This window comes from Globicephala melas, chromosome 17, assembly GCF_963455315.2.
Source record: "Globicephala melas chromosome 17, mGloMel1.2, whole genome shotgun sequence".
Taxonomy (NCBI): Eukaryota; Metazoa; Chordata; class Mammalia; order Artiodactyla; family Delphinidae; genus Globicephala; species Globicephala melas.
The window spans coordinates 42,271,960-42,290,295 of NC_083330.1; the positions used below are offsets into that span (position 1 = coordinate 42,271,960).

The following is an 18,336-nucleotide window of genomic DNA, read 5'->3' on the forward strand; positions in this document are numbered from 1 at the left end:
AGGAAAAGTTAAAACTGACACCAAAGAAATACAAAGGCTTACAGGAAACTACTACAAGCAACAATAGGCCACAAACAACCTAGAAAAAATGGACTAATTCTTAGAAAGGTTCAACCCTCCAAGACTGAACCAGGAAGAAATAGAAAATAAGAACAAACCAATCACAAGTAATGAAATTGAAACTGTGATTTAAAAACTCCCAACTAACAAAAGTCCATGACCAGATAGCTTCACAGGCGAATTCTATCAAACATTTAGAGAAGAGCTAACACCTATGCTTCTCAAACTCTTCCAAAATACTGCAGAGGAAGGAACACTCCCAAGCTTGTTCTGAGGCCACCATCACCCTGATACCAAAACCAGACAAAGATACCACACACAAAAAAAGAAAACTAAAAACTAAATATCACTGATGAACACAGATGCAAAAATCCTCAACAAAATACTAGCAAAGCTAACCCAACAACACATTAAAAGGATCATACACCATGATCAAGTGGGATTTATCCCATGGATGCAAGGATTCTTCAATATACGCAAAGCAATCAACGTGATACACCACATTAACAAACTGAAGAATAAAAACCATATGATCATCTCAATAAATGCAGAAAAAGCTTTTGATAAAATTCAACTCCCACTTAGGATTAAAAACTCTGCAGAAAATGGGCACAGAGGGAAACCACCTCAACATAATAAGGGCCATATATGACAAACCCACAACTAACATCATTCTTAATGGTGAAAAACTGAATGCATTCGCTCTAAGATCAGGAACAAGGCAAGGTTATCCACTGTTGCTACTTTTATTCAAAACAGTTTTGGAAGTTCTAGCCACATGAATCAGACAAGAAAAAGAAATAAAAGGAATCCAAATTAGAAAAGAAGTAGTAAAACTGTCACTGTTTGCAGATGACATGATACTATACATAGAGAATCCTAAAGATGCTACCAGAAAACTACTAGAGCTCATCAATGAATTTGGTAAAGTAGCAGGATACAAAATTAATGCACAGAAATCTCTTGTGTTCCTATACACTAATGATGAAAATCTGAAAGAGAAATTAAGGAAACACTCCCACTTACCACTGCAACAAAAAGAATAAAATACCTAGGAATAAACCTACCTAAGGAGGCAAAAAACCTGTACTCAGAAAATTATAAGATACTGATGAAAGAAATCAGATGACACAAAAGGATGGAGAGATATACCATGTTCTTAGATTGGAAGAATCTTATACTACCTAAAGCAATCTACAGATTCAATGCAATACCTATCAAATTACCAATGGCATTTTTCACAGAATCAGAACAAAAAATTTTACAATTTGTATGGAGACACAAAAGACCCCAAATAGCCAAAGCAATCTTGAGAAAGAAAAACAGAGCTGGAGGAATCAGGCTCCCTGACTTCAGACTATTCAACAAAGCTACGGTAATCAAAACAGTTTGGTACTGGCACAAAAACAGAAATATATATCAGTGGAACAGTACAGAAAGTCCAGAGATAAACCCACGCACCTATGGTCACCTAATCTTTGACAAAGGAGGTAAGAATATACAATGGAGAAAAGACAGCCTCTTCAATAAGTGTGCTGGGAAAATTGGACAGCTACATGTAAAAAAAATGAAGTTAGAACACTTCCTAACACCATACACAAAAATAAACTCAGAATGGATTAAAGACCTAAATGTAAGAACGGATACTATAAAACTCTTACAGGAAAACATAGGCAGAATACTCTCTGACATAAATCGCAGCAATATCTTTTTGGTCCACCTCCTAGAGTAATGAAAATAAAAACAAAAATAAACAAATGGGACCTAATGAAACTTAAAACTTTTGCACAGCAAAGGAAACCATAAACAAAACAAAAAGACAACCCACAGAATGGGAGAAAATATTTGCAAATGAAGTGACTGACAAGGGATTAATCTCCAAAATATACACACAGCTCATGCAGCTCAATATATTAAAAAAAAAAAATCAAAAAATAGGCAGAAGATCTAAATAGACATTTCTCCAAAGAAGACATACAGATGGCTAAAAAGCACATGAAAAGTTGCTCAACATCACTAATTATTAGAGAAATGTAAATCAAAATGACAATGAGGTATCACCTCACACATTAAAAAATCTATGAACAGGGCTTCCTTGGTGGCGCAGTGGTTGAGAGTCCGCCTGCCAATGCAGGGGACATGGGTTCATGCCCCAGTCCGGGAAGATCCCACGTGCCATGGAGCGGCTGGGCCCGTGAGCCATGGCCGCTGAGCCTGCGCGTCCAGAGCCTGTGCTCTGCAACGGGAGAGGCCACAACAGTGAGAGGCCCGTGTACCACAAAAATAAATAAATAAATAAAAATAAAAGGCCAGCTCGTTCACGCCACTCCCCTGTTTAAATTTCTTTCTGGGGCACAGAAATTCCACCTTGAGGAGCATCTCCCGTAAGTAATACTTGCACGTTTTCAAAGACAAGAATATTCAAATCAGCACTATGTATTGACTGGCAACATATTTAATATCTATCATTAGTGGACGGGTTAAATAAACCATGGTTCAACCACATAATTGTAAAACACGGAGCTGTGGAAAAGAATGAGATAGATCTAAATGTGCCAAATATGGAACAATCTCAAGATACAAAGCAAGGTCTGTATGGTATGCTCCTGTGTGTGCAAAAAAGGGTGAAGAAAGGAGACGTTTATACATAAACGATTTCCACAAAGATACATAAGAAGTTAATGATCATGGTTGCTTCCCAGGAGGGAGGCTGTGGAAATGAAGATCTAGGGTGCCAAAGATTCTTTTTATTATGCGCTCTCTGTAGATTTTAAAATCACATGTAGATATCACATTTGTAATTAGAAACACTGATTTAAAAAGCAAAAACAAAACCCTCCATGTAGTGAAAGCACTTCATCAGCATCTAACAAAGGCACTTCATCGTGCTCTGCAACAGGAGAGGCCACAACAGTAAGAGGCCAGCATACCACCAAAAAAAAAAAAAAAAAAAAAAATCTACGAACAATAAATGCTGGAGAGGGTGTGAAGAAAACGAAACCCTCCTACTCTGTTGGTGGAAATGTAAATTGTTACAGCCACTATGGAGAACAGTATGGAAGTTCATTAAAAAACTAAATACAGAACTACCATATGATCCAGCAATCCCACTCCTGGGCATATATCTGGAGAAAACCATAATTTGAAAAGATACATGCACCCCTATGTTCACTGCAGCATTATTTACAATAGTCAAGACAATGGAAGCAACCTTAATGTCCAAGACATGGAAGCAACCTTAATATCCACAAAGGAGTGACTAAAGAAGATGTGGTACATATATACACTGGAATATTACTTAGCCATAAAAAAGAAGGAAATTATGCCATTTGCAGCAACATGGATGGACCTAGAGATTCTCATACTGAGTGAAGTCAGATAAAGACAAATATCATATGATATTGCTTATATGTGGAATCTTAAAAAAAATGGTACAAATGAACTTATTTACACAACAGAAATGGAGTCACAGATGTAGAAAACAAACTTATGGTTACCAGGGGGGAAAGGGGAGGGAGGGATAAATTAGGAGATTGGGATTGACATATACACACTGTTATATACAAAACATAACTAATAAGGACCTACTGTATAGCACAGGTAATTCTACTCAATACTCTGTAATGACCTATGGGAAAAGAATCTAAAAAGGAGTGGATATATGTATACGTATAACTGATTCATTTTGCTGTACAGCTGAAACTAATACAACCTTGTAAATCAACTATACTCCAATAAAAAATTTTAAAACTAAAATAACACAGAATTAAGGGACATTTCCAAATTGAAAGAGCCAAAAGGCACTCCACACAATGAATGGAAAAAGATCTACACCGGGCTTCCCTGGTGGCTCAGTGGTTGAGAGTCCACCTGGTGATGCAGGGGACACGGGTTTGTGCCCCAGTCTGGGAGGATCCCACATGCCGTGGAGCGGCTGGGCCCGTGAGCCATGGCCACTGGGCCTGCGCATCCGAAGCCTGTGCTCCGCAGCGGGAGGGGCCACAACAGTGAGAGTCCTGTGTACCGCAAAAAAAAAAAAAAAAAAAAAAAGATCTACACCAAGGCACATTCCATGAAAGTTTTAAATAACAGAAAGTGAAGATCTATAAAACTTCTATAAAACATTCAAAGGATTAGGCATCTGAATGTCATCTGGCTTCTCATCATCCTTACTACTAAGTTAAGAAATAGAGCAAGGCCTTCAAATTTTTAAGGGAACATTATTTTCAATCCAGAATTTTATACTCAATCAATCAACAGTAAAGATAGAATAAAGACATGGTCAGATATACAAGTTGTGAAAAAACCTGCTAATGGCTGGAAGCTCCTGGGAGATAAAGTGCATCAAAGTAAGGAAGCAAAACAAGAAAGACAAGATCCAGAAACCATAGGATCCATTAGAGAAGAGAGAAAAGGAAATTTGCAGGATGATGCTGAAGGGGCTGGGGGGTGATGTCTTAGGAGAAGAGCTGTTCAAGACTCCAGAAATTCAGATTACAGGAAGATAGAGGGAGAGAAAGAATAAGTCAAGAATAAAGTATGACACTAAACAATTATTTGTGTTTGACCATACACAGAGGCCTTTACAGCCTCTGCAGAGAGTCCAGGAATGTGGCGTTTCAGAACAAATTCGTGATAGGTACACAGAAAAATTAACAGCAACAAACAACAGTAACAAAAACCGTGACAACTACTCGTTCCAGAAATCACAAACATAAAAAATATGTAATCATAATATATTATGATGTTTACATACTCACAGCTATCTAAACACTGAGAGGGATTTTTTTAGAATTGTGTTTTAATTATATGGGGAGAATGAGAAATAACAAGTAGTTCTTTTAAAGAATTTCAGTTTGTGATCAATAACGTTATCTCAAATATAAATGTTCCTTACTAAATCTAATTTACTTTTTAAGAAGGACTGAGAATAAATTTTAAAATTATCTTTACTGGTTTTAAGCTTAAAGTAGTTTATAAAAATCTCTACCAGTTCTTCCAAGCACATTTGACCATTTAAAATTTGTTTTAAAACAGTTAAAAAGACATTTTCAAAATACTGGTTCAAGTCTGGTAAGTGATGTTATTTTTGTGGCCCTTAGAGTAGCAAAACCAGCAGCAGGAACAATTATCATCAAAGAAACCAAAAACTAAACAAACAAAATAATAACAAAAACAAAACACCCAGACAAAATGTTAAAATAATAGCAGCAGTGGTGATATAAGTAGTAGCACTAATAAAACTGAAGCTAAACTTTATCGAGCATATTATGTGTGTTAAACTGTTCTAAGTGTGAAGATATACATATTTTTTATTACATCCCCATAACAACTCTATGAAGTATGATCTATCACTAGCCCCTTTTTACAGATAGTGAAATTGAAGCAGAGAGGTTAAGTAACTAGGCCAATGACAGTTATTTGGGAACAGAATCAGGATTTTAGTCCAAGTAGTCTGTCCTGCTCTTAGATAAATTCTACCCTCCCCACCCCCCAAATTTAACAAATTAGATACGTTAGAAGCTTCTGGACTGACTTGGGCAGATTCTGATGCTGTTCTATTATTTATCAGTTTAAAAGATTCTCAAGAGAGAGATTGATTTGAAGTTCCTTTATTAAACAGGGGTAGGGGGAAGATGGAAGATTCTGAGACTACTCACCCGGAGGCTATCTCACCACCTGTAGGGATGTGGATTTTCCCAAGCACCCTGGCATTTCTCCCGACACCCATGCTAAGAATTACTGTTTCAGTGAATCACAACTGGAGGGGATACGCCATCCCTCAGACATTAAGGACAGCAGCCTGACAAGTTTAGAGTTCAGACCAGAAAAGTTCAGAAAAGAAATCACCAGAAAGTCCTCATTTCTTTTCCAAAGACAGAAGCTCTAAAACATGGTCTAAAGCCAGTTAGTAGACAAAATCTTTTTCTTTGAATCATTACTAAATTAATATGAAATAAAATGACACCTTTGAAAGTGAAAATAAAAGGCCTATTACATGCATAAAAGTGAAAAGCTCTCAAAAAAAAAGTGAAAAGCTCTCAAGCAAGCCTAACATCAAGAAGTATCCCACTTTTTGCTCAACATTTTACTTACTTTAACATTCTCCCACGTCTTTCAGTTCCTTGTATTTTACTTAAAGTAACATTGTTATTGACATGGGAAACACCTGAGCTCCAGTACAAAGCAATTCTTGCAAACTCCTTATCAATCTTCTAATCTACTTTAAAAATGACCACTTGTCAATAGTGCATTCTATGCCTTATAAATTCAATTTATTAACATCATCCATTACACTTTTAAATAATCATTCAGTGTACCACGTATGGAGTGTTTGCCTTGTTATTTTATTTAAAATCAGCAAGCAGTAACTTGTACTGTGTAAATATTTAAACGTAAGTGCCTATATAATATTTTAATAAGCCATACCAGATAACTTAAAACTAATCTTTTAAAAATCAATGATGAATTAGAGTTTAAGAGCTACATAGGGGGGATTTCCCTGGTGGCACAGTGGTTCAGAATCCAATGCAGGGGACACGGGTTTGATTCCTAGTCCAGGAAGATCCCACATAATGTGGAGCAACTAAGCCCGTGCACCACAACTACCGAGCCTGTGCTCTAGAGCCTGTGTGCCACAACTACTGAGCCCACGTGCCACAACTACTGAAGCCCGTGTGCCTAGAGCTTGTGCTCTGCAACTAGAGAAAGCCCGTGCACAGCAACAAAGACCCAACGCAGCCAAAAAAAAATAAAAAATAAATTAAAGAAGAATTACATAGGGATGTATTGTTTATTGTATAATTAATAAATTACCAGAATGCATGCTCACACCTTGAATGCTACAGATATATTAGTATAATCTGAATGAGAACAAGAAAAAGTCCTGTATGCCTACAGTTTATATAGACAAACTATGTCCAACTTTGTACTGACTTGGTCAGAAATAAATGCAAATTTTATGAAAATGTTTGACTCTTATGAAAAATAGAGTATCACTTTAATGACAATTTGGCCATGAACATTAAGAGACATGTAGCTATGAGAATTTGACTGTTTTACTTTAAAACTGTATATGTAATTCAATTTTAAGTCAATATGCAAGAGAATACCAAAGGAATGAACAGTATGAAGACAAACTCTATGTAAGATTTTCAGCCTTCAGTGTGAATAAAAGTTTGAGAGAACATGACTGCTGATTTAAAAATTTGATAAAAACGAATGGCAATGTAGAAACATACTCTTACTGTAGGAGGGCTTCAGATCCACTCTGCATATCTCATTGTTCTCATAAATTGCATGTGTCTGTGCATATGCATATTTATTTATATTCAGAGCACAAATGACAAAATGACCTCAAGATAGAAACTACTGCCTGAGAACATAATCTAAAGCAAAGAGTGTGAACACTGCTCAAAGTGTGTGACTCTGTCAAGACTTAATTTTTTCTTACAATTTCAATTAAAACAACAAAAAACAACATAATAGTTTCATCCAGAAACACTAGCTTGGTTCCAGACAGTATAAATGCTTATTTGAAAACTAAGAAATCATAAAAACCTGATGCGATTTTTAAATCTGTCCACAATATTTTGACAGTCTTCCCTTCAAAAGGTAGAACCTAATTCCCCACACCTTGAATGTGCGCTAGACTATGTAACACATACCTAAAACAATGGGATGGCTTTGGAACGGGGCAGTGGGCAGAAGCTAGAAGCACTCAAGAGAGTGTTAGTAACAGCATGAAAAGTGATAAACTTTTAGCTCTTATATTTTGGTCACTGATTCATCCAATTAGACCTTATATTAAAAGGTCATTGTATATAATAAGATGTAAGGGTCCAACCTCACGCTTTTAACATGTGGCTATCCAGCTGTCTCAGCGCCATCCGTTAAAAAGACCTCTCTTTTTCCATTGAATGGTCTCCACACTTTCATTGAAAATTAATTGGTCATAGATGTATGGGTGTATTTCTGGACTCTCAATTCTATTCCATTGATTTATATGTCAGTCCTCATGCCAGAACCACATTGATTTAATTACTGTAGCTTTGTATTACATTCCGAAATTGGAAAGTGAATCCTCCAACTTTGTTCTTTTCCAATATTGTTTTAGCTACTTGGGGCCCCTTCCTCCATACAAATTTGAAGATTGGCTTTTCCTTTTTGCAAAAAAAGACCATAGGGATTAGATGAATATGTGAGTCACTTTGGGGAGTACTGCCATTTAAACAATATTAAGTCTTCTAATCAATGAACATGGGATGTTTTTCCACTGATTTAGGTATTCTTTCAGCAATGTGTCGTATTTTTCACTGTACAATTCTTTCACCTCCTTGGCTAAATTTATTCTTAGGTATTCCATTCTCTTGGATGCTATTGTAAATGGAACTGTTTTCTTAAATTCCTTTTTGCGTCGTTCATTGCTGGTGTATAAAAACATAATGGATTTTTGTATGCTGATCTTGTACCCTGCAACTTTGCTAAACTTGTTTACTAACTCTAGAAGATTTAGATGTTTTGGACAGACACCATCTAGGAAGTTGCTCCACCTTAAGGGGATCAAAACAAAGGCAAGCCTCTGTGCCAGCCCCACAGGGAACTGCCAGATAGCTCAAAATGCAAAAGCACAATTTTTTTGAAAGTAAGGTTCTTACTCCTCTCCCCTGCCCCCAACCTCCACCTCTGTTCCCATGGCGGCCACTGAGCTAAAAAATTGGGGATGGCAGGCATGTAAAGCAAAAATGCCACAACACTTTCTTACCAAAACTTAACATTCTTAAGCTTCTTCATTAAGCACTCCCCTGGTTGCTGTAAGTTTTTTATTAGATTCCAGTGTTCTGAAAAGCTTGACTTGTCAGTTTCTGCCAACTTAATGGTTGCTTCTGTGGAGCCACTGATTCTTAGATTTCCCTACTCCACCATTTTCTATGACCAGTAGCTTCTTTTAACAAATAGAATGTGGCAGAATTTACAGTGTGCAACTCCTGATGTCATAAAAGGCACTGAGATGTCCTCTTTGTTCTCGCTCTTGGCTCACTCACTCCAAGAAAAGCCAGTTGCCAGACTGTGAAGACTCTCAAATAGTCCTATGGAGTGTCCCAGATGGCCAGGAGCTGAGACAGCCTGCCAACAGCCATATGAGTGAGCTACCTGGGAACTGCAGTCCTTGTCAAGCCTTCAGATGACTGCAGCTCTGACCAACACTTAAACCTCAACCTCAGAAGAGACTCTGAGCCAAAATCATCCAACTAAGCCACTCCTGAAATACTGATCTACAGATACCATGAAATAATAAATGTATGTTGTTTTAAACTGCTAATTTTTAGCAGTATATAATAGTTAAAGCTGAGGCCTGAAAGACGAGAACCTACTCATTCAAAGAGTTCTAAGGAAGAAGAATGTTTCAAGCAGTGGGAATGGCACATGCAAAGGCCCTGCATAAGGAAAGGTCATTGGCATGTTAAAATAATAAAAAATGTGAAAGAAGATCAGTGTGACTGGAGCTCAGTGAAGGAGAGGAAAATAGTGAAGAAAGAGATCACCAAAGTGGCAGAAAGTAACTGAGATGACTATAGCAAGGTCTTTAAAACTTAGTAAAGGGCTTCCCTGGTGGCGCAGTGGTTGAGAGTCCGCTTGCTGATGCAGGGGACACGGGTTCGTGCCCTGGTCCGGGAAGATCCCACATGCCGCGGAGCAGCTGGGCCCATGAGCCATGGCCGCTGAGCCTGCGCGTCCGGAGCCTGTGCCCCGCAACGGGAGAGGCCACAACACTGAGAGGCCCGCGTACCGCAAAAAAAAAAAAAAAACTTAGTAAAAACTGGTAAGTTCTGGGGTAAGCAATAGTTCCTTATCCATAAAAAATGGAAACAAACCTATAATTAAGTATAGGAAAATAAGAGCAAAGCAAAAATAGTCACTACTCCAATGACAGCTAATTAAAGGCAGTTAATTAGTCCAGCACTCATGAGAAGCTTACATAAGGTGAAAGAAAACCACTGGGTACCACCCCAGAGGGGCAAAGACTAGACTTCTTGAGAACATAATCTTATTAAAGTATGTAATTCTGATAATCCAGTGATGTTTATTTTTATAAATACTAATAAATATTTGATTGAAAAGTGAGCATAAAGTCTTAATGAAGGCGGATGGAAGCTTAAAAGTAAAATACCTAGTTTTATTCTTGTTTCCTCACCAGTTTTTTTGTGTTTTGTTTTTTAATATTAATTAATTAATTTTGGCTGCATTGGGTCTTTGTTGCTGTGCACTGGCTTTCTCTAGTTGCGGAGCATGGGCTCTAGGCACACGGGCTTCAGTAGTTGTGGCACGTGGGCTCAGCAGTTGTGGCACACGGGCTCTAGAGCACAGGCTCAGTAGTTGTGGCGCACAGGCTTAGCTGCTCTGTGGCATGTGGGATCTTCCCGGACCAGGGCTTAAACCCGTGTTCCCTGCATTGGCAGGTGGATTCTTAACCACTGCGCCACCAGGGAAGCCCTCCTCACCAGTTCTGTGAATTTTGGTAAATGACTTCACTCCTAATTTAATTTCAGTCAACTGCAAAATGAGATAATAATATACACATCTTCAATCTTACTTCTTTAAAGATCAAATAATATGATAAAAGTGCTTCTGAAAGTGCTTTTGAAACTACAAAAAAATAACTGACATTTACAAATTTGATCATTTGTAGAGAGAGACCGAAAACTATTATCACACAGGGTGGGAACTATAAGACCGTTTGAGAACAAGAACCAAGATCTTTACATCATCCCATATTACTTATGGAAAAACCACCTTTATGAGGATGCTGTTTAAAATTCTGAATGGTGAATTCACTGGCAAAAAAATTATATCTAGAATATAAGCTTAAAGCATCTGTCTCACCAGGCAATCCACAGTCACTGCCAAATGAGTAACTGATTTAGCCAAATAGCTACAGAAAATGATTATAAATCAGCTCTGAAAAGAAGCGCACTTCTCCTTGTCCTGGGCTACCATATGACACAAGGTTTAATAACTGGTGAGGGACTTCCCTGGTGGTCCAGTGGCCACGCTCTCAATGCAGGGGCCCCGGGTTCAATCCCTGGTCAGGGAACTAGATCCCACATGCCACAACTAAGAGTTTGCATGCCACAACTAAAGATCCTGCATGCCGCAACGAAGATCCTGCACACGGCAACAAAGATCCTGTGTGCCGCAACTAAGACCCAGCGCAGCCAAATAAATAAATAAATATTTTAAAAAATACTTGGTGAAAAGGGTAAAAGAATTTCAAAAGAAATACCAATTAGATAACTAGTCTCTGAAATTGAAAGTAAATTTGAATTAGCAAAATAATAGGATTTGTATACAAAAACTGTTAAGATTAAAAAAAAAATTCTATGGGAAAATATAGATGATGTTATCAAAGACATTTCCAATCAGTATAAAAATAAAATATCTGTGTTTTCAGATTTAATGACTAACTGAATACCAAGATGTATTCATCTCCATATCCTTAACCAGAAAAAATATTATAATTTAAAACAAGGAAAAAATCGTCAATGAAGCATAAAAACATTAGACACTATAAAATGCGATATATAGATATAATTTTTTACTTTATTAAAATGCACTGATGCACTAATAGAACGTAAATGTAATAAGCTGGTCCTTTTATGTCCCTCCTGCTTTCTCTAGTAACTCATCTTCTACTGTGGTACTCTATCTACAGCATAACTGATGACCAGTTAAAAGTAAGTTCCAGAAGATATAACATAAACTTGACCAAATCCAAGACAATATTTATTCAACAAACACACCTCAGTGTCAACTAGATACCAGGTGCTGTATAAGCCTATTATATTAACCTTACATTCCCCATTAATCACTAATTCTTAAGACATCAGAAAAGACATCATTTAATAAAACCAAATATATTTTGAGATTTAATGAACAAACATACTTCACTTGTACAATAAAACAGAAAGTGCTAATGATATATTTAAAGAAAAAACCCAAAATTATAGGATATTCTCGACTCAGAAGAAAAAGATCAACTTTTTTAGGGTAATTACGAACCGAATTTTCTTCTTCCTCTTCCAATTCTCGCTGCTGTTCTTCATGTCTTTTAGCTTTGATCTCCATGGCTTCTGTGATCAGGTCTCTTAAAATTGATACAGGTTTTGCATTCTTGATAAAAGGGTGCTAGAAAAGTAAAATTCAATGGTATAAATTCAAATGGTTTCTCTGAATTACATCTTTAAAACATTAAAACAACACGTAAATGTGAACCAGGAGCATAGGCTTCAATGATTGGTCCTTTATCCAGAATTAAATGTATAGGTTAAGAACAGAGAATATTTCAACGGCTTTAGAAATAAAGATTTTACTTTCAGGTTTACAAGTTTTTAAAAAACCATTAAAGCATACACACAAAAATGTAATCCTGTTAATAAAACTACATTCCCCTTACAGATATAATTGTCCAAAGGAAGTACAGATTAGGTAGATTAGGTAGTAAAAAAGACAAAAAAAAAATTTTTTTTAAAGATTGGTGATTAAATTACATATAATAATAAAATGATTTTGGTATTGTTACAAATTTTAATTAATCTTAACAAGCTGACAGCCAGAATCAGTAATCAAAAGGAGGGTAACTATTTATTTTACTTCTTTTACATATTTTCTATTTATTATGTCTTTAATAATGTAATCATTTCCAAGGGAGAAGTAGAAAATAGCAATAAGAGAAAAATATTTTTCAGAAAATAAGTACTGCTTCACTTCTATACCACCCTGATCTAGCTAAAACATCTGAGTTTGTTACAATTCTGATAAACAGAAGTGAAACCACCAGAAAATACCTGGGTGTTTGATGACTTTTTAATTCAGAGGAGTAACATGAGAGAAAGTAGAGGGAATGGTTAAAAGTATAATTTGGAATAGATAACCATATTTTGAAGCAGCAACACAGCTTCAAAATGTAATTTTCACAATTATATGTCAGTAGAAAGCCATCTGAGTTATTTTCATAAAGATCAATACAACACAAAAATATTCTTAAAGATAAAAAAAATTCTAGTGCTAAGAAGAAATTACAGACATTTGTAAGAGGCTTTAAAATGGTGAACATACCATTTGGGAAAACTATGAGTAAGAATTTTACCTGATTACAGAAATTCTAGCATTGATGACAAAGAACTAATAAATTCTTTTATAGCAGTTATAAACTGATCACCAGATAAATTAAGTTCTATCAACATACCTGTGGTGGAGAGTCCTAGTCACCCACCAAAATACAGTTGTGGCTGGACCTATGGCTACCCAGCTACATCCTACATTTCTCAGTCTCCCTTTCAGTTGGTTGTGATTAAGTTCTCACCAATGAAGTGTGAGTGCCTGCGTTGTGTTCCACTCCCTGATCTGGACCTTAAAACACTGAGACTATGCACTCTTCTGTGATTTCTTCTCTTTCTGCTACGCTGGGAAACAGACAAAGACAGTGCCCTAGAGGATGGTGGAGAGCAAGAAGGAAGAAATCCCAGTCCTACTGTTAAAAATTCTGAGAAACAATGGTAAAAAGGTCACAAAAATTAATACTAATTGAAGATATGATCTTTGCCCTTAAGGAACTTATTATCTGGAATAAGAAACAAAAAACAAACATAAAAAAAATTACAATGTGACATACAAGTTACATTAATGATGATTTAGCACAGTCTATATGATTAAGAGATGTAAAAGTAAAAGAAGAGGTGACGTAATCTCAGATGCCTCACAGAGAAGAATCAGACCATTTTAGGGAGAAGGAAAACTATGCACAATATGAAAAAACACAGATAGGGGATGTATGTTAGAACACCATAGGAAGAGCTGTCTAGCCAAAACAGAAACACTGCTTAGAGAAACGCTGTCCTGTGAGTTTAGATACAGGTAAGAGTGGCACAAGAGGGATAAACACTCAGAATGAGATACTTGAATTTTGCTTGACAATCCCTTTAAGTACATAAACAAGAGAATGGTGTAAGGAAAAGAATGTCTGTGACAGTGTAATCTTGCAGTAGAGTTTAGAAATGAAATAAGATGGGGTGAAACTGCAACACAGGTGCAAATTATTAAGAACCTGGATTAAAAAAATAGCTGCCACAGTCAAGAGGAAATACTGAATCTGATGGAAGAACTCTTAAGAAGGATTTAGTGACTATATATTAACAGGAGTGAAGGAAGACCAACACAGCAAAAACTGGGAACCAGTAGAATTGCACCTCTTCACTAAGGAACAGAAATCTCAAATTGTATTATACTTTATCTTCTCAGGAAAAATTATGAGCCATTCCTCCAAGCCACAGTTTTTTTTTTTTTAATATATCTTTAACTGCTTTACATTGTTGTGTTAGTTGCTGCTGTATAACAAAGTCAATCAGCTATATATATACATATATCCCCATATCCCCTCCCTCTTGAGGCCCTCTCCCACCCTCCCTATCCCACCCCTCTAGGTCATCACAAAGCACTGAGCTGATCGCCCTGTGCTATGCAGCAGCTAAATGCCAAAGTACACATCCAGTCTATTGCAAACTTACTTTCATGCAGCTCACTGTGAACTCACTAAACAGTGTTATGCTATCATTACTCTATAGAGCTTAACATTCCTAATCTCAAAATCTCAGTATGTCTTACTTCATTTGTACTCATGTTTTCCCTACATAACTGCTACAGGCATGGTTCTGACCAACAAAGAGGAACTGGCTAATAAAGTTAAAAGGGTACTTTGAGAACAAGGCCATTCTATTAGAGCATTCTTGATAATAAGAAGAGAAGTTTTATCAGACACATTGGCAGATTTTTAAAGAATATTTTTAAAGGCTTTTTAAAAGTAGTTGGTAGTAAAATTTTAAAATGCAAAGCAACATAAAAAAGAACAGAACAACAACAACAAAAAACAGAGAAAATGAGGTGGCAAAAAAACCATGGCAACTGTGACTGGAATATTATTACTATAAACCAATGTAAATAAATGGGTTGAATTTCCATTTATTAAGCAGTATTTTAGTTAAGTACTAAAAGACACTTAGTTCATAAGATAAATTCAGCTACGTGCTTTCTATGTGAGATATACTTAATAAAATAAACCCAAATTATATTTCTGCAGGGGCATACTAAAAAGAACTTGGGTTAAAAGTCAAGGATAGGCAATGAAATATTAGTCAAACATAAAATAATATCAAGACTAACATCAAAAAAAGCAGAATTGAAGGGAAAAAATAGTGAATGAAGGAAGAGTCATATAATATTAATAAGGGACATAATACAAAGAAAGATATTATAGTTATAAACTCAATATATTAGTACAGCATTATGTGTAACAAAAATAGAGACATAAGAAGTTGATCTAAATAAGAATAGGAGGTATTAATATTCCTTTTCAGTCACTGAGAAATAAAACAGGTAAAAAGTAAATAAAGTGATCTGCATAATATAATCAGACTGAGTTAGCAGAAAAATCAATAAACAGAAGTTACATCTTTTTGTTAAATGCCTAGAGAAGCATGTGGTACCAGCATAAGAATGGAAAGAACAACAAAACAGAATATAATGACTGGAAATAGAATATAACATACGAAATAAGCTGGCATATTACGAAGGCAGCAATTCCAATCAGTGAGGAAAAAATACTTATTGCCTGCTGTTTCTTTTTTCTTTTGGGGGGGTGGGGTGGGTAGAATTAGACTAGATCTTTACCACAGAAATATCAAAATAAATGCCAGATAGATCAAGAAGTTAAAAGTCAAAAGAAAATGGAAATATAAAAGAACTAGAGGGTAATATAGGAGAATATTTATTCAATCCAGCGCCATAAAACGAAGGGAAAAAAACATAAATGAACCAAAAATTTAACATCTATGTCAGACAAGAAGGTAATTATATGAAGAGTTTTAAAAAGAATATCAATTTAAAAAAAAAGGTAAACACACCAAATTCCAAAAGGCAATATAGTTTCACTATTTCTAAATGTACCTAGGATTTCCCTGGTGGTCCAGTGGTTAGGACTTGGCGCTTTCACTGCAGGGGCTCAGGCTCGATCCCTGGTTGGGGAACTAAGACCCCACAAGCCGAGTGGCGTGGACAAAAAAAAAAAAGAGTAAGCTAAAATATAAACTAAAAAAGGGCAAGAATTCTTAAACCACCTGAACTAATGCTAAGACAAAGAATACCCAAAATCAACCTATCACATTCTTGGTCATGTATTTTAAAAAGTAGGGCTGTTTGAAGATTTATTCTTTTAAAATTTGAACCATTTCCTCTTAAATTTTGTTCATGTTCTGAATGATCAATTTCTGAACTGAAAGAATTCAAATAAATTATTTCTTCATAAAAGGTGAGAGAACAAGAGTTTAAAGTGAACTGAAGACAGACTTCTGCTTGTGGACAGATTGAGCAGTCATACTTTCCCCTATACCTCTCCATTAAAGTATAGCTAAAACCCTGGACGATAAAACAAACACAGGAAGACACTGAAAGGTGGCAGATTAACTAGGGACCAGAGGACTAAAGGAAAGACACAGCTGTGAGTCCATGGGCTTTTTTTTTACCTCATTTATCCCAGACTGGTTATTGGAGAAGCCAGCAACCTAGAAACACCAATGGATACAAACTAAAAAAGCTCCTACAAAGGCCTGCTCTCTTGAGCCAAAGGATCAGGAGAGGGACAGCTAGCCAGTGTGCCACCTTCTCTTTTAGACAATCACCATTCTACTCCACCCAAACACCAGAGAGAAAGCACATGCCCCACCCCAACCAGCAAAAGCTGGGTGGGGAACCTAGACTTCTACCTTCTGGAGGCTGTCCAATCCTTTCACTGCAGGGGTATCAGAGAAAACCAGATGTTAAGCTAGGGCATTCATCTATACCAGGCAGTATAAAAATCACTCCCCACCCCCAGTGGGGAGTGTCGGTGGAGATCACAAGAAAGCCTGGACTTATACTGCTACCAGGCAGTAGTAAAGAAACCCCACCTCCCTCTCTGCTAGAGCGGGATCAGAGGAGGCCTAGTGGAGAATCAGAACTTTCATCACCACCCAGCTATACTGAGGCCCTGCAGTGCCAGAAGAGGCCACTGAGGGAACCTGAGTTCCCACCCCTGTACAGTGGTAATAAGGAACCCCTCCCCCACCCTACATGTCAAAGGAGACCAAGCTGGGGACCTGGACTTCTAATGCTACCTGCCAGAAATGAGGTGGTGCCCCTCTACCCCACTGAAGCCGTGTTAGAGGACTCCACTTATTACAGAAAATTTAAGTAAGATCTAGAGTCTCATAATACCCAAAATGCCCAGGTTTCAAATGAAAATCACTCATCATGACGAGAAGCAGGAGAATCTCAACTTAAACGGGAAAATACAATCAATAGATACCAACATCAAGATGACATGGATATCAGAATTATCCAGCAAGGATTTTAAAGCAGTCATCATAAAAGTCCTCAATTAGCAATTACAAACATGCTTGTAAACACATGAAAAATTAGAAAGTCTCAGCAAAGAATTAGAATATATAAAAAAGAAACAAATGAAAATTTTAGAACTAAAATATATAATAACAAAAATGAAAACCTGATGGATGGGCTAGCTCAACAGCAGAATGAGGACAGAGGGAAGATTCAGTGAATCAAAATATGCAACAGTAGAAATTACACAATATGAACAACAGAGAGAAACTAAACTGGAAGATAAATGAACAGAAACTCAGGAATCTGTGGGACTAAAAAAATCTGACATTTGTGTCAGTGGAGTCCTAGAAAGACAGAAGAGGGTAGGGCTGAAAAGTGTTTGAAAAAATAATGACTGGAAACTTCCCAAAATTGGCAAGAGATATAAACCCACAGATTCAAGAAGCTGAACAAATTCTAAACTAAAGTATAAACGCAAAGAAAGCCATACCAAGGCACATCATAATTAAACTTCTGAAAATAAAGACAAAGATCATTTCATCTTGAAATGATCAAGGGGTAAAACAATTCAAATGGCTGTAGATTTCGCATAAGAAACCATGGATGTCCCAAGACAGTGGCACAACAGTTTCCAAGTACTGAAAGAACTGTCAATGAATAATTCTATAGCCGGTGAAAATATCCTTCAGGAATGAAGAGGAAATAAGACATTCTCAGATGAAGGAAAACTAAGAGAATTTGTTACCACAGACCTACCCTAAATGAATGGCTAAAACAAAAAGAAAGTAACAAAAGAAGGAACTTTGGAACATTAGGAGAAAGAACACTGGAAAGAGCAAAAATGGG

The 18,336-nt window shown here is 36.6% G+C and overlaps 1 protein-coding gene across 2 annotated transcripts in view; it reads right to left on the bottom strand.

The window, feature by feature from the left end:
- The window catches only part of STK3 (serine/threonine kinase 3), a 321,860-nt gene that overhangs the window by 112,337 nt on the left and 191,187 nt on the right, over positions 1-18,336 (bottom strand). For both annotated transcript variants that reach the window (XM_030862978.2, XM_060287133.2), the window contains one exon: positions 12,121-12,246. In XM_030862978.2, coding sequence (XP_030718838.1) covers positions 12,121-12,246 — 126 coding nt within the window. The remainder of the gene's footprint in view (positions 1-12,120; positions 12,247-18,336) is intronic.